Raw genomic sequence first — 18,887 nt, forward strand, 5'->3', positions numbered from 1 at the left:
AGAGTGAATGAATCATCCATTATTATATTTTCATGAATATATTATAATAGCTACTTCTCCATCACTAAAGAGATTTCGAAAAAAAAAATGAAGTGAGATAATATAAGATAAAAAAATATCACATCCAATTTAAAATCTTAAGATAATAAATTAATGAGTTTCTCATTTTATAAACTTTTCACTCTTTTTTACTTTTTTTGATGTGGAACTAATTTCAACACTCCTCACAATTGTAATACTATCGCTATGTTTGGTTGGAAGGAAAGAAATAGAGAGGAAAGAAATAGAAAGGAAAGAAAAGAAAGAAAAAAAAATTGAATGGATTTTTATTTTCCTTAGATGTGTTTGGATGAAAGAAAAATAAGAAGAAAAGAAATGTTATAAAAAGACAATTTTACCCTTATATTATAAAATATATTGAAAAAAGTAAATAGGTAATATTAGAAGTAGAGAGAGAATTAATTTTCTCTCCATTTTCTCTTCATTGTTAAAAGGAAAAAAAATTGGAGTCCCACCAAAATTTTTTCATCCATTTTCTTTCCTCTTTCATTTCTTTCTTTTCTTTTTCCTTCTTTCCATTTTCCCCTCAAACAAACACACCATAACATGATGACGATGCAAATTTTGAGAAATCAAATTTTGATGTGTTGCAATATAAAAATATTTTATTAAATTTATATATTTAGATAATTTTTATTAACTAATGCAGTAATATATAATTAGTTATTTGTATAAATTTTTTATATTTATTAGCATATTAAATTTAAACTTAAGCTTAATTATGTAGCATATATAATAGTAGTAAATTAAATTATAAAAGAGGATGTAAATTCTACAAGTATTGTAGTGTGCAGGGTAAACATATTGGGGGAGTGGTGAACATAAGGTGGGAAAGATGGGGAGTGGTGGGAGACTGACAGGTTACCGGCTGCAGGGAGTTGTCGGGGGAGGAGAGGCAGCAACGGCGCACAGAGCTGGCAAGGGCAGGCGCATGCGAAGTGACCGGAGAAGGGAACAGCAGGTCACCAGGTGATATGTAGGATGGTCCGGCAGATATCCCACATTCACCTCGATATCCCACACAACAACACCTGCGTGCACGCCCATCCACCATTTTCCACATTTATTTTTAAATTTAAATTTTAAATTTTTATTTTAAAAAATAAAATACATCTTTCTCTCTCGAATATTTTTTTATATATTTTGTAGTTTCACTTATAAAATAAATAACAAAAAATTGCACTTTACATTCTAAAATAGATTTTAAAATTTAAATGATTCAAATATTTATTTTTTAGCTTAAGTCATATTTTCAAAATATAATACTTTTTTTATCAAAGATAGAAGACTCGAATCGCAACTTTTTAATTAAATATGGAAAAATTATGCCATTTAAACTATTACTCATTCGCTATAATATTTTTTTGTATATTTAATGTATTGAGAAACTTTTTAAATAAATTTTAGAAAGAATTTTCTTTTAGATGCTGTTAACAAACACATTTAAGATGTACCTTAAAATAATTATGTTGACGGTTTAATTCAGCTAACATGTGTCCTAATTTACTATTAGTCAAATTTTTTAAATGTTTTTATTTATTGAATACAAAATAAATATATTAGAAGATTAAATTTTTTATATTTTCTTATGTTAAAACCAATACTTGTTAGGATGTTTAATAAAAGAATTGTTTATTTCAAACTAGAAATTTAAAAGTTTTATTACCTTTCAAAAATTAGCGAGACCCTTTTAAAATAATAAAACCTAAAAAAATATAATGGTAAAAAATCATAATAGTTGATAGAATTGTCCTTAGAAGGAAAAAATTTTAATTAATACAACTGATATTAGACTTATTATCTTTTATAAAATTATATATCATTATAAAGTGTAAAAATAAAAAAATAATAAAGTCTAAATATTATAATTAAACATTAATTAATAAGGAACTCAAAAACAAGCTCCTAAAATAGCCTTATTTAATTAAGAATCTATCTTGTACTTTAACGACACATATTAAGTTTATAAATCAAAAATTTTTTTATTAAAAAATTAAAAGTTTAAGTTTTTAATGCATTTAATTTACATTTATTAAATAAAAATATTTAAAATTTTTTACTAATAGTAATTTATATCTTTAACACACATGTTAGTTAAATAGTTTAATTAATAACTAAAATCTCAAATATATTCAGCCATAACATGAACATATATCAATAAAATGATTAAAATTTATCTCCGATAAAGTTAAGTTTACATGAGATTGCATTAAAAATATTATTATTAATTATTTTATTTCGTAATTACTCTTTTTCATTCACTTATTACTATAGCTATATACGAAAATGGATCTTCTCAATTTTTCGAGTAAAGTATAATTTTTTGCCATTAATTTTATAAGTGAGACAAAAAATAAATATAAAAGAGAAAATAATAAAAAATTAAAAATTATATTTTACATTCTCAAATTTTTTTTTTTTAATAATTGAGATGATCCATTCCCAATAACGTTGCTTTAAATTTTGTTGTATATCAATAAATTTTGTCCACATCAATATTATAGATCTTTAGTAATTTTATATGGTGGTTGTTTCGCACCGATAAATTTATAAACGGTTGACAAATAAAAATACAATATGTGAATTATATTATTTATGTTAACATTTAAAATTCAATTATTAACAATAACTTTAGCTTAACTAGAGTAGAAGATAGTTGTATTTATTACCATTGTGTTTAGGAAATCGATAAATTAATGGAAGAAAGAGAAGAATAATTAATGTGGTGGAATTGAAGGCTTTAAATAAGAGTGGTATTCCCGCGGCAAACACAAACACCTTTCTTTTCCAACAAATACACCTTTGCCTTTGCTCTTTCTGTACTGTGTAGTGTTCGTTCCACTCTTAATTAACAATTTATCTCTCTTCCTTCTTCTCCATTGCCACTCTTATCATCAATAATATAAAGTGTGATTTCTTTACTTTGGTGCTGTGTTGAGTGAATTGATCGTCAGCCAAAACGGGTCTCCCTCTCTGGATGCTTGGTTTGGGTGCGGACCTCTTGTGGGCCGACATGAACCGTCTTCTTGCTTTTCTCTTCCACCAGGTAATTTTTTTCTGCGTAGTTAACTTCATACTAAGTTGATAGCTGAGAGTTCTAACGTCTCTTAACTATCAATGAAGTTTATTTTTTTTGGATTAAAATTCTTTTAAAAAAATTATTAGATATATTTTTGTTTAATAATTTAAGTATTTAAAGTATTACTAACAATGTATTTTTAAATGCCAATTAGTTATATCTCAAATGACATAGTCTTTTCATACTTAATTAAGAGATTGTGGGTTCGAATCTCTTATTTTTGGTAAAGAAAAGTCTAGGGGTCAACAATTCTATTAAATTTTAGCCAGCAATAATCACAAAAATTGCTGGCCCTAACATTGCTCATTTGGTAAAAAAAAATGTATTTTTAAATACATTAAAAATGATATTTATTTATTCCTAAGGAATGTTATTTATTAAATTATAATGCATGAGAACAGGGAGTGTTGGATGAGCAATTCTTGCAGCTTCAGCAGTTGCAGGATGAGACGTCTCCAAACTTTGTCTCCGAAGTAGTGAACATTTACTTTCACGAATCGGAAAAGCTTCTAAGGAATCTGAGAGGATTGTTAATGGAAAGAGAGTTTTCAGATTACAAGAAAATGGGAATCCATTTGAATCAGTTAACGGGAAGCAGCTCAAGCATTGGCGCCAAGAGAGTCACCAATGTTTGTCTTGCATTTCGTGCTGCCACTGATCACAATAACCGCTCTGGGTTAGTTAGTTAGTTAGTGAATTACATCCTCAATTTCAACATTTCTCTATCAATTCTTATTATTACTTCATCATATATTCTAGTATTTTCTTCAAGTCAAAATAATCATTGTTTTGACTTTTTTTTTTTCCTTAATGCATTCAATGTGTCTAAATGGCAATTATTTTAAAACAAAGAAATTAATATACATTTTTTTGTGTAAACTGATTTTCATGCATAAATTGAATAACTTAAATCATAATTTTTTATGCATGCTAACTAGAAGCAATTATTTCACCCATATTTTTTTTGGTGACTTTAAGTTTTTTTTGGTGACTAATTATTTCACCCATATAATTCATTATTGGCAACATATTTTATCTCTAATATTTTTCTTTGAAAATTTTTAAACTTATTCTTTGTGCTTGAATTGTTTTAAATTTATTTTTGTGTTATACTAAATATTAACAAAATATAAAAATAAAATAATTTAGGTCATTTTAAATATATACCGAAAATATATGTATGATTTCTGTACGGTGGAAACTCAAGTGCAGTCAATTTTACGTAAAATTAATAGTTGAGAGTCGTTAGATGATTTGATTGATTTGATTAAATTTTCATCTAACAGCTTTTTACTATCAACTTCACGTGAAGTCGATTGCACTTGAGTTTTCACCACTTGTTTCTGCCAAGCTTTCATCATATTTTAACTGAAAATTGCTAATTTAATTAGCGTTTAATTAATAATTGTTGTCTAATAATAATTAATCTTTACCCGATCATTGTAGATGTTTGCGAGCGCTGGAGATGCTTGAGCACGAATATTGCTATCTCAAGAACAAATTACATGAATTATTCCAAGTAAATTAAAGTTGCACTCTAATAACAACTTCTATTAAATTAAATTATTGTACATTAATAATAATGTTAATTAATGAACAGATTGAACAGCAACGTGTATTGGCAGCAGGAGTAAGGTACCCGGTGCAGAATAATTAACAAAGCAAATCAAAGAAGGGATATGATTGGATTCAAACTAGGACTTTTTTTTTTAAATTTTATTTTTCCATTCCCATGCATATGGTTTTGTTACTTTGTAATGGTAAAACCGTGAAAGGCATGTCTTTCCGATTTTAGAGAAACCAAGTCACACAAAACTTTTATAGTTGGTTAGTAGGGAATAGGAAAAAGGGTTTAAATCAAATATCACCAACTTTAATTTGGCATTTTGGATTCTTTCATTGATCTCATGAATGAACGTATGTAGTACCTAGAATCTATCGTGCTATTATTCACTACATATATGCTTCGCTTTAAGCATGTTAACTTTAATGAAAGTTGGTAGTCTTTAAATGTTTTCTATTTATAGAAACTATGCTCTGCTTTGTATCTTAGCTAGATATATATTCATAAACCAATCAAGGGAACCAAAATAGATTTCTTTTTCAATTTTTAGATGGTATACGTGGACTGTTAACATTACACATATTATTAGTCATACATAAAGTTTGTAGTAATTAAACCCGTCATCACTACTAATATTATACGGTTAATTTTTTTATGTTGATTAAATATATGTGTAATACATTATTATTGGAAGATTAAGTGTTTTTTATATAGTGTTTTATTCAAATCGGACGATCCGATTTGTTTGATGAAAAAAATAAACTACAATTCGGAGGGTCCGATTTGCTTAAAGAAAAAAATAAACTCCAAATCAGAGGGTCTAATTTATATTTTTTATTTTTTTATTTGTTAAAATAAAAATCGGACGGTCCAATTTTAATATTAATTTTTTTTTTTATTTTCGAAATCACAAGTCAGACCGTTCGATTAGTTTTGTTTTCTTTTTTTTATGTTTTAAATCAAAACGGACTCTCCGATTAAAGTTTTTATTTTTTTATTTTTTTCTCAATTCAAAACAGTCTTTTGAATTTCTACTAAAACACTACTAACACTACATATATAAAAAACATCCCTCTTTTCTATAGTATTGTATTATTCAATCCTCTCTTCCATATCAAAAATAAAAAGCGATATTATACTATAACAAAATTAGCAAACAAAACAATATATTCATATCAAATCATAATAAAAGCACCAATAAATTAAATTCATTATACATAGAAAGCATATATAGTACAGTTTGAAATCTTGCGTAGCTGGCTAACACAAAAATTAGGGATATGTTTAGTTTCATTTTCTATTTTTGATATTCGGTTAAAAATGGAATTTTTTGGATTATAGACTGTTGGGTGTTAATAACTTAATATCAAATGTGATATTGTTTAATTTAGAGTAAAAAAATCGGTTTTTTCAATTTATGTACTTTTTAGATTTGTAAGGTATAAAAATTGAACTTTTTTATTTTTGAAATTAGATTATCCGATTTCTATTTTAAAAAAATTAAGTATAGAAATTAGAGCTTTCGATTTGTATATCTTTTACAATTTTAAAAAACACAAAAAAATTTATAATATTTGAATATCGGTAATGTTAGGAAAAAAATAAACCAGTTGGAACTTGTTTTATTTAATATTCATTAATTGTTGCGACAATTAATAAATATTAAATAAAGTAAATTCTGACTATTTTTTGCTAATATTTTTTTGTTGCCAAATATTTTCGTTTGAATATATCACTGGTTTAAAAATAGACATTTAGTTAGTTTATGTTTTCATTTTTACTTCTAGTGTTATCAGAATTTTATAAAAAAAAGTTAAAATATACAATAAAATTTCATTAATTTTGTTATTTCCCCCATTTTTATATAAAACTCTAAAAACGAAAAAAAATTAAAAATTACAAAAAAACATATGAAATATAACCTAATAAGAATTTTAGTTGGTCCTAAAGAGATTCTCTTTCCATAAAAGAGAAGTCTTACACACCACACGGTACCATGCATGGATCGAAAACTGAGTCATGTCAATCATTCTAGCTAGTTGTGTTATATAGCAAAAGGTTAGAGAGAATCCATTTGCTCCTTTTTTTCTTTCCCTTTCTCTTGCAACAGCTGCAAGTACCAAACAATGGAACCTATTTAATTAATTAGCTTAGTTTTGCATATTTGCATTACAACTACATTTTCCAAAGCTATACTACCAAACAATTGTACTAAGCTATTTATTTACATACTACCATGGAGAATCTAATTAATTAATTTATCCGATCTCTCTATCTTGGTCAGTCAAAACATGTTCAAAGTGACTGCACTTTCTGTATTTATATGTATATGTGTTCAAAATTTAAAACTATATATATATATATATATATATATATCTTACAATTTATAACAAAAGAAATCGTTATTCACAATTTCATAAATCACATTTTCTTAAATTAAAAAAATTAAAATCGTGACTCAGGATTTCTTATTTTTTTGTCTTATTTAAAATCGTAATTCACGATTTCTGTTAACTTTTTTAAATTTTTGTCTTATTTAAAATCGTTACTCACGATTTCTTTTTATCCCATATCACTGTATTATACCAAAACATCATAATATTAATGAAAAACACTAATAATAACCCAATATAAAATTAGCCACCGAAAGCACCAGTATTCTAGTTGTTTTAAGGTAGCATTTGGTGAAGAAACAGAGACAGAAAGACTAAGACTGAGAAACAGAGAGACTATGAGACAGATATTGAAATAAATTTCAGTGTTTTGTTTAGTGCAAAGTGGGAGATATAAATTGAAACAAGAATGAAATTCTACTTTGATTTGCACAAGAATAAAATTGGAATCAATTAATTGAAATGAGAATATTTTAGGTATAAAATATTATTAAAGTTTCAATTTCCATCTCTAAAAATTTTAGTCTCATGTGTCCCTATATTTTGGAGGTACTAAAATACTGAAATTTTGGGAACAGAGATAAAAATTTTAGTATCAGTCTTTGAACCAACAAATATGATACTGAATCTCAATCTCTCGGTCTCTATCTCAATACCTCAAAACAAATACTACCTAATAGTTGATTTCAATTAATATATATTATATTATTATATATATTTTTATAATTCAAATCAATGGTTAAAATAACTGAAATACCGATGTTTTCAATACACTTAAAACTCTTGCTATATTATATTAGCCTAGCTAGTTAACCATTGGTCACATATATTATTTATTCGTATCTTTATCTTGCAGCTCTTATCTTCAATTGGAGGTGAGCAATAAGATGATTTATTCTAGTTTTCAGTAGAAAACAAGCTATGACCTCATGAACAATTCTTCTTAGCTTGTTGGTTGAAAAAGTCATGAAAGATATTATATATTCTTGTAAATATTTTTGGAATTGTATTGAATTGTTATTTCACCCAAAAAAGTTAATTTAAAGATGATAGTTAATCTCTTTTTTTTTCTACTTAATATAGTAGCTTTCATTTATACGAACAAATTTTTTGGCTTAATTATAATTAATTTAATATATCAACATGTATATGACAAAAAGTTAATTAAATATAATTTCATAATAAAAATAAAATAAGTATCTAAATTTAATTGTCTCCAACAAATTATAGATCGAATATTTTCATTCTTAACAAATTTTTGTTATTCTAAAAATTTTTGAGAATTATTCATATTAAATATATAAATATTATTATAGAACAAATTAATTTTTTTTTCAAAATAAAACAGAGGTCAATCTATATGAAGAGATTAATTTTTGAAGACTTAAAAAAATATATAATTTCAATTTTTGTAAAAATTAATTTGATTGTTTAATCATAAAAATGTCCCAAAATGTGTATTACTGAATTAAATTGGATAAGCATATCTCAGATACTGAGTCATCAATTTACACATTGTGTATATCTCGAGTATTGAACTCGTATTCTATATATACATGTATCTCGGATACTGAGACCCCATTTAACTCTTCTGGCACAGATTGAGATCTGAATATCTGAGATGTGTTCAATTTTTGAAACTCTCTCATTACTCGAGAAGTGACAAACTATGTATTTAAATAATTATATTTTATATATTTTCGTAAATTTTATATTTATTTAATTTAAAAAAATCCCATATTACTTAATACATATTTATGCAAAACTACCTACTAGAGAAGTAAAAATATTTGAGAAAGTAGCTATATATATTCAGTGGAAAGAGCAGATATATAAAAAGACTGGTTATTTAAAGCTGAGGCAAATTGATATGATATGATGTTGTTACATAGTCAAAATGTTGACCAAAGTACAGGAAATTCAAAGCAGGGTTCAGAAGCTATTCCAAGGGTGTGTTTCAGTGTAAAGTGCAAAGTGTGACTTAGAAATTAGAATAATATTACAATGCGGCTGGACTCAAACAAGCACCATATGTCTCGTCCATCTCAATCTACAGTGAACATTCTGTGTGGTCTATATATGCATCTTCATTTATTAATTAATTTAATTAATAGACTTAGGACTTCGCATGCTATAGCTGCATTGTATTGTATTGTATCAGTGGATTTTTCACATGATTAAAGTACTCACAATTTGAATTTGTTGTAGTTAGTACGGGTATAAGTTATCGAACCAAACTGAAATTTACTATAAAACCGAATCAAAATTTATAATAATCAAATAAAAACAAAAAAAATATTGGTTTTTTGTTTTTTACGAAATAAACCGATCGGTTTGGTTCGGTTCAGTTTTCAGTTAGTTTGGCAGAAACTGAATCGAATCGAACCGTAAAAATGATTTAGTAATATATTGAAATAGAAATTTTAGATTTAACAAATGTATTTGTTTTATATTTAGTTGTTGAAATGAGTTGAAATTATGTTGAATTTGAATGTAATGTAATATTATTTCAGTTTATTGATTGTTTTGAACATCAGTTTACTAAGATTAATTTTCTATTAGTTATATTTAAAAACCGAAAAAACTGACCGAACCAAATCGTTTTGGATCGGTCGGTTCGGTTCGGTTGTTGTGTAAACAAACCGATTAGTTGATATTATATAAAAACCGAACAGATCAATTCAGTTAGTTTTTTATTTAAAATTGAACCAAACCGAACCAAATCGATAACACCCCTAATAGCTAGTTAGATATTGGGAAACTTGAAATTTATTTACTTTATCTTTATCAAATGGGTAAGTGAAAAAAGTCCAATCCTAATTGCACTTGAAGTGTTGAATAGTGAATAAATAAGTTATTAGTAAAAGTGGTATTTTGAAATTGGATATATTCAGAGTATATTTAATTTGTATTTTTTTAATAATAAAAAATNATCTTTAATATTTTCTCTTAAACAAACACTTTTTTTTATGTTTGTTTAATTTTTATATAAGTTTTTTTTATCTTATACTATTTTTCTTTCACTTTTAAAATTTATCAAAAATTAAATTTTAAATTTTTTTTAGTATAAAATTTTGATACCATATCATGATATTATTTTTTAAAAAAATTTAAGTTAATAAAAAAAGACAATATGAATAATTATGTCTTTAACAGTTTATTTTATAATCTTGTAAAAAAAATTATAAATAAAATTTTATTTATTTTATAAAATTCTAGAAACATAATAAATACCGAAAAAAATAAAAAGAAAATGAGAACTAAACATGCCTTAATTATTGATATTGGAGGAAGTACTTCTCCATTTCTTTCCGTATAAAATATTTTTTTTTTCCACGAATACTTACCTATTTAGTGGATTTATTTAAGATTAATTTTTTTAACCAACTATTTGTCAATTTTGTTAAACATTTTTTTCTAAAATACTACTACTATTAATACTAAGAGCAACTTTGTAAATTTATTTTTCATTTTTTTTATATTTCAATACTTTCAACTAATATATTAACATATTTGCTTATTTAAAAATGGATAATTAATTAATTAATAGATATAAAATGGAGATATGAAAATTATTGTTTTTTGTTTTGTGATAGTAGGGCCAAAGGCAATTCTTCTTGTTAGGGAGATACATTTACTTTTTTAGCCTTTAAGTTTGTTTTGAACTCGTTCGATGACCTCTTTATAGTTATCTTTTTCTCTCTTATTGTTATTGATCATAGCACCAAAGTATATTTTCAACTCCTTATTTTCTTTAAAACCTGAGATTTTGAACAAATCTTGCTTTGGACTGATTTGAAATATTTTTTGAAAACACCATAGAAGTTTTGGCATGATTTATCTTTAGATCCGATGCATTGCAGAAGTTGTTCATCGTTTCAATAACATTCTGCATCTGATGTAGGGTCGCTTCCGCAAAAATGAGAAGGTCATCGGCGAATAATAAATGGGATATTGCTGGCCCCTATGACACGACACTCATTTACACTCGTCTGACACGCGTGTCTGCTGTGTCCAACCGTGTCTTAATAAAAAATAGAAAATTCTTCTCCGAACACACATGGACACGCCTAAATACCATCACGTGTCAGCGTGTTCAATCTTATTTTTAACATATATTCTTAAAATAAATTTAGATATAGTATATATTATTATTATTAAATAAAAAATATTTTAAATATTTGATATAATTAAAATAAGACATTAAAAATAGTTAAAAATTTTAATTTATATTTTAATATCATTTAAATTTCAAAATATCATTACGATTTATTTAAAAAATACTTTATATTTTATATGTATACGTGTCCCCGTGTCAGATAAGATTTTAAAATTCGCATATCGATGTATCCCGTGTCCGTGTCAATGTCCGTGCATCATAGCTGGCCTTTTTCCTATAGTAATTAAAATTATTGTTAAAACCAAGATTACAATTTACAAGTGAGTATTCCTTTTTTGTTTTTTTTTTTTGGTGGGGGAAGGGGGTAAAGATCCTTTTCTTTCGTTATTTTTGGGTCAAGAATTAGGATCCTTTCCAACCTATTTTTTTCCTTTTCAATATTTTTGGACAGAATGCTTTTAAACTTTAATCATATTGATAAACAAGCCCAATTTCCAATTCATCAAACACCCAAAAAAAAAAAACTAGATTTTCGGCCATATTGATTATGTAAGATTGGAAAGATAGATAAGGCATGTACAATTAATTTAAAAGGTTTGACCAAAACCACAATTAACGGAACAAGCTGGGTTAACAGAAAAGAGGAAAAAAAAAAAAACACTAAAATACCAAAACTCAATAAGAATATTAAACAAATTGACTATTTTAAAACTGTTTTGGATAATAAAGCGAAAAGAATGAGAGAACAAATATTTTTAGTGAGCGTTTGTTTCAAGGTTAAGAAACATATTCTCAGAATATATTATGTTTGAAAATATTATACCCGAGTATTATAAAAAAAAATTTATATAATGCTATAAATGGTTGGAAATTATTTTAATATTCTTAAGAACAAATTAAAATACGTTTGTTTTGTTATAGATTTTCAGAAATAACTAGATTCTTAATCTTCAAAATTATCCAGTATCAGTAAATGGATGAGCTCTTTGACAAAAAAATTATATATATTAGTGATTGAGGAATATATCGGTAATTGACAAAACAGTTATAATTTATCTTATTTAGCATTTATTAATTGTTGCGACAATTAATGAATGCTAAATACGACAAATTCTTGCTTTTTTTTTGTCTCTGGCATTATCGATGATTAAAGTAGTTGGTGTTTCTAATTAAGTTGGCCCATTACCAAATACCAACCCCACCAAAATGAAGATTATTAGCTTCACCAAATTTTAACAATGAAATGGCAACTTCTTAACTTCATAGATGATGCTTTATTTTAATTTTTAAAGACTAATAATATATAGTAAGAGCTTTTTTAAAGTATAATAATGTTACATATTCAGCCTCATCTAAAGCATAATAATAATTACTGCCGAAAGATCAATGAATGAAGATGAATTTTATATATACTTATGGTTATTATTCTAATTCTCCAAAAAGTTAAAAGTATTGTCAAATATGAAGTGAGCACGTTGTGGTGTGAATTGTGCAAATAACACACGCAATGAGTTCTTATTACTAATAGTGCATCAACGAATCGATTGGCATTAGAAAGTTGCTTAGCTTGTTGAAACTAATCTGTTAAATAATCATATATTTGTGCATTTAATTGGGCCACTAAAATTAACATATATACGTGCACCAAGGTGATTGTTCTCTATGTGAGTACATATACCAATATGCTAATAGCTATTTGTAATCAGGGGCGGAGTTTAGTTGAGATAAGAAAGGTTATGGTCTCTTTAAATTTTTGTTAAGAAAATTAATAATACTTTTTAAAAAATAAAAAATAATTAAGTTGGCTCAAATATTTTATTATAACTTAAAATACTAAAATTCAATCTTCATCTCTTGTTTTTATTGCATAATAATTTTTAATTTTAAACATTCAAAACATGTTAAATTTGAACTGAATTGAACGCAACTCTTTATTCAATAAGTAACATTCCCTCTACCTTTGAGTTCAAATATAAAAATTAGGTATTTTTTATTTATGTAATTTAATATTATTTTATATTTTATTGTTTATTTGATTTAATTTTTTATATGATAAAAAATATTAGAATATTCAATAAGTATTGATACTATCGTAGTTGTATAAATTGATAAAAAAATTCAATAAATATTATAAATTTTAATATTTGTCCTTTTAACTTCTTTTTACATATTTTACAGGAAATATATTTAAATTTTTATATAAAATAATCATAAAAAATCAAAGAATTGATGCATTTTTTAAAAGGAAAGTTAATATTTAAGAAGGAGAACATATAACTTTTACAATATCAAAACCTGTAGATAGTTCTTTTACTTTAATGAAACACGAAAAAAGTGAGATACAACCTTCAAAAGTTCAAAGAATCGCATCTGATTAGTTTGACCTTAATTATTTGGAACGAGACCCTAGAAAAAGGCTTCAAATTTGGTAATATCACTTAAATCAGAGAAATGAGGTTAGACGAACTTATCTTAAATAAGATTCATATAAAAAATATATTGACAATTATCTTTTATCCGACCCTCCTCCAAAATTTTATTTTAAGCTCCATCACTTCTTGCAACACCTAAAAAATAATATGTTCAACTGCAAAAATGTGAATTTGGTTAACAATTAAGAAACCAAATAATAATAATAATAGTAATAGAATTACACAAGGTATGGACTCATGATGATATCAAGGACTTAGAGCAACTAATTAATAAACAATGAAACAAAATAAAACCATATTAGAATGTTATACATAAGTGTTCGCGATGTGAGATTACGATTACTTCCACTCATAGAACATAAATTTATAAGAAGCATTAGATCTCTTTATTCTTAGTATGTATTTATAAGAGACTCTAATATTTAAGTTATTAATAATCTAAGAACTGTAAAAATATAGTTAAGAATAAATAACATATTTTAGATGTGTAATATAACTTTTTATTTATCGTGTTTCACTACAAGAAAATAGAGTTATTTTGACATTTTATTTTTTAATACCATAATTAAATGTCAAAATTAATATATATTTTTGACAAATATTACAAATGTCAAATTTTCTATATTTTCTTGACGAAAAATTTGACCGTAGAAAATTACTCCTCAATTTTGACACTCATTTGTTTTCAATTTACTCTACTATTTTTTTTCTTCTTTGGACTCTGTTAATTTTGACATCACACTGCTCTCAGTTTAGGATTATACTACTCATTCTTTATATTCAAAATCTCAATTTATTCTTTAGTTTCAAGATCACATCTCATTCTTTGTTAAAATTTTTTGTCCAGAATATTTTATAGTCAATAAGTGTCAAAATAAATAGTATTTTTGACAATTAATAAGTATCACAGAAAATATGTTCTCAAAATGTTCTAACAAATTATTTTTGACAGCCAATATTTATCAAAATAAGATTTAAATTTTTTTCACAATCGCTTATATGTTAAAAATACTATTTTTGACAAAACTTTTATTAACATATTTTCATAGTTAAAATAGTGTCAAAATTTATTTTTTTGACAAATTTTAATTTTCTTTTACACATTATAACCCTCAAAAATAATCTATATTGTTGTAGTGTTTAGATGTGAAACATATACTAAAAAGGATTTAAATAGATTCGTGTGAGAGGTAAACATAATCATACGTGGATATATATATATATAATCTAGATTATGTTTTTGTGAATTGATATAATTATCAGTACTAAGGTAGTCTTTATTTTTAGATTTTGAAATTGAGATTGAGAGATCGAAATTCAGTATTGTGTTTTATGATAAAAATTAAAACTAAAATTTTAGTACTTTAAAAAATGGAGACACAAAAAACTCAAATTTCTAAAAAAAATAATTTAATTTTAATAATATTTTTTCGAATTTCCATTCTATCCTTTCACCGTATCTTCATTCTCCAATTTTACCATACTACCCAAGTGAAAGAAATGAAGAAACAGAGAAAGAGAGAATAGAAGAAAAATAGATTGACAGTGCAGGAAGAATCGTATTCGTCAGTGTCCACTGTTGTGGTTGTAATGAATGAGAGTGAGTTCGGCTCAGGCAAAGGAGAAAGACATGGATCGAGAAAAGCGATCGAGGGAGAGTTCGCAGAAGAAAGTGAAGGAAGGCGATGGTCCAGGGAGCCACTACTGTCGCTAGCTACCACCGCTGTTGTCGTAGGGAGAAAGAGAGAGGGAGAGAGAGAGAGAATAACGAAGGGGAGAATTGCTGCCATCAGAACTGCCACTGCAAGAGCCTCTGTCTGCCATTCTATATGGTCTTACGATAACTCTCTTTGAGCTTTGAGTTGAGGTTAAATTCTTATAATAATAATGTATTAAGGTTAATTAACAAAGATATTTAAGTAATTTTATTTGTTATAATTTTTATATTTATCTTAAATAAAATAGGATATTATGATATAATTCAGTCTTGTATATTTTATACTAAATACAATATAAATATTTAATTTGATCTCAATCTCTCTATTTTTCGATTTCTGTCTCCTAATATCTGTTTTTCAATCTTAGTCTTCTTTCCAATGCAATCTAAAAAAGATATTCATAAATCGACTACTATTTTAGACTCAATCTAAGAACTGAATTGTTATAATAAGTAATAATATATAACTAACAAATTTATTATTTTTTATTAATATTAGACTAACATTTTAAATAATAAATATTAAATTTTAAATTTAAACTCTAAATTTTAAATTCTAATAATATAAATATAAAACATTAATTAAATGTTGCCTAATAGTGTTAATAAAAGTGTTAACTCCTGATATTTCTTTTATTGTCACAATAACTAGCTGAGCCGTAACTATATGTAACCAACAAAATTGCCTAAATTATCCTATTCCCTGATCTTCTATATACCGAAAGTTAAGTTATGTAATAAAAAGTTATTTAAAAAATTTAAATTTATTTTATTTAATATTTATTAATTTTAACGATAATTAATAATATTTAATAAGATAAATTTAAATTATTTGAATAAATTTTTTATTGTCTTCTAAACATTATTCTAGAGTTTATACGAGATTGCAATTAAACCATCATTGATAGGTGTAATCACATAAAAATTTCCCGACATATTCGAGAGTTTAGAGGTCACAATTTAGTCTTAATACCATGATGATTTTTTTCATATCAAATTAACCCAAACTTTTAGTTTACTGAAAAAAGAAAATGTGACACGTGAACATGAGTTTGAAAATTTGAGGTCCATGCTTATTAATTAATAAGAACTAAGAAGCCCACCAATTAAGATTGCTTTAATTTCTTTTTGACTTGCATTGAATTATATATTATGCTTGTCCATGCTGCTAATATAAAAATACATATTTCACATGATCGGTTACACATAGTTTAGCTTAATTAGAATGAATCTAAAATTTAGGGTTAGATTATGATATCCATATATATATTGGAGTACAAAGATAAAAGGCAACATTTTGTATTCGATATTAGAAAGGAATTTATTCTCTTTAATTTTCCACTCCCCATGTGAATGAAGTCTTTCCCATGCATGCAATATTCTTCCTTTTTAATTTTCATACCCACACGAACGGGTTTACTATTTTGGATTGGATTCTAGTAGAAAGCAAAGTTCATCACCTAATATTGCTATATGATCGTAATATAAATGCGTTTGTTTTTCTTTTTAAGTAAAAAATATTTTTTTTACTTAATTTTTTTTCATATATTTATAAAAATTTTATAAGATAAATAAACTTAAAAAAAAAGTGTTCATCTCTTTTAATTTGAAAAGATTAATTTCGGTAGTTATGTGTGCGCGCATGTACGTGCATGTGTGTTTGACAATAAAAGCTCAAGAAATACAATAATAGGCCCTCATTAATATCTATGATATATATTTTGAATTAAATTATATTTTTTTTTTGGTTTCCCACGGTATCCCCCAACCCGGCAGGTCAAGGACTAATCCGCCGCGGTACTGAGCTCCATTTAAGGGTTTGCCGCTGGCCAATGGGTTGCTGCATGCACAAGGCGGGATTCGAACCCCTGACACTTGCTTAAGCGGACTAATGAGCTAACCACTAGACCAACCCAACTTGGTTTGAATTAAATTATATAATCCATCACCTTATAACTCGATCTTTATTGTGCATTATAAGTCATAACTCGACTTTATTTACCTTCATTCTAAGTTTGTAACGGATGATTTTAATAACCATTATTCTGACTTAATGACAAACGGTCATAACATCAACTCTATGCTTATAAAGACACCAATTTCTATATTTCAAGGAACAGACATGATAAATTCCATTTCATGCATGATAAGTTCTATTTCATGTCTAACATTTTATATTCATAGAATTATTATATATCACATGATAAGTTCTATTTTATGTTAAACATTCTATAATTATAGAATTCTTATACCTTTTAAACACTTATTGACATAAGCGTCGAAGTGTCTTTTGCAGGTACCCACCTTCCGTGTTCTTCTTGTCGAAGTATACATCCTTTAGAGATGAAGAGATCAATTCAATTTTCTCAAAGACGAGATATACCTCGAAAGTTCATCCACTCTTTGACGTCCGAGTTATTCTCACTCCATTAAAAAAAAGGCATATTACGACAGCGCAAGAGACGAGCTATACCTTGGAAGTTCATCCATATAAAACGCTACTTTTTAGAGATGTATAATTAACAAGAAGAGTAAAATATTTTTTATCTTTTAAAATTAAAAAAATATATTTTTAAATTTTATTTTAATTTTATTCTTAATTTTTTAATTTGATTCAATTTTATCTTTATAATAATTATAGTAATTATACAAGTGTTGCTAAAATTAAAATTATATATTTTTCTTTACAATTTGATAATACTTTTTTCAACAACTCTTTTAAAAAGCGCTGCTAAATAAAAAAATATTTTAATTTTATTAATATTTTTAAAATATTATAACCATTATAGCCACCGTAACATAGAATACTAAAATATACCCCTCTCTCTATTTATATAATGGCCAAACAAAAATTTAATTTCCAGAAAATCGGAGAGTATGTAAAACTCAACTTTAGGTCACCAAACATAACGCCAACCAAATTTGCAAGTAATTTTGGAAAAGTAAAACGAAAACCAAACACAAAGATTATTGTACATTTTACTTTTTATTGTCTCATAATTATATGTTTGGCTTGCTAGCTATGACAGTAAACCAAACAACCACCATAAATCATATCCTCTTAACCGACCTCTATATATATTCCGTTCCCATAAAGAGTGCCAAATATTTTAAGGATCCATGTGATGACCTAAAGTTATAACTTTATAAAAACTATTCATATATAAGGATAATTTACATAAATAAAATAAATAGTCAAAAGTGTTATATAAATATAACAATTTAAAACCTATTTATATATAATATGTGATATTTTAACGCAATTTTTAATTACATATAATTCATTAGACTTTGTCACAGATTACGTTCAAACACTAAAACACATAAACTACTACATCCTACAGTGATTTAAAAAAAATAGGCCCAAAATGTATTCTGTAAAATTCTGTAGCGAATTAGAAAAGGAGTGGCACAATGGTACAAATTTATGAATACCAGTATAATAGTAAAAAACCATAATGTAAAATATATGAAGTGTGTATTTCGCAAACGTGTTAGAGAAAAGAGAAGTGATTCCATGAA

At 25.9% G+C, this 18,887-nt stretch overlaps 1 protein-coding gene across 1 annotated transcript; it reads left to right on the plus strand.

Moving 5' to 3' along the window:
- The first annotated feature begins 2,831 nt into the window (after positions 1-2,831).
- On the plus strand, positions 2,832-5,077 carry LOC107472878 (pseudo histidine-containing phosphotransfer protein 6). Its single transcript, XM_016092406.3, has 4 exons — positions 2,832-3,106; positions 3,541-3,815; positions 4,586-4,658; positions 4,740-5,077. Exons 1-4 carry the CDS (start codon positions 3,038-3,040, stop codon positions 4,794-4,796), a joined length of 474 nt encoding a protein of 157 aa, XP_015947892.1. The 5' UTR covers positions 2,832-3,037; the 3' UTR covers positions 4,797-5,077.
- The last annotated feature ends 13,810 nt before the right edge of the window (positions 5,078-18,887 follow it).

This window comes from Arachis duranensis, chromosome 2 (genome assembly GCF_000817695.3).
Source record: "Arachis duranensis cultivar V14167 chromosome 2, aradu.V14167.gnm2.J7QH, whole genome shotgun sequence".
NCBI lineage: Eukaryota > Viridiplantae > Streptophyta > Magnoliopsida > Fabales > Fabaceae > Arachis > Arachis duranensis.

Bases quoted from the DNA above. Each gene is read 5' to 3' on its own strand.
- LOC107472878 (XM_016092406.3), top strand. From the start codon at position 3,038: ATGCTTGGTTTGGGTGCGGACCTCTTGTGGGCCGACATGAACCGTCTT. The intron at 3,107-3,540 runs GTAATTTTTTTC...GCATGAGAACAG, and splicing joins TTGCTTTTCTCTTCCACCAG to GGAGTGTTGGATGAGCAATT. The intron at 4,659-4,739 runs GTAAATTAAAGT...ATTAATGAACAG, and splicing joins AATTACATGAATTATTCCAA to ATTGAACAGCAACGTGTATT.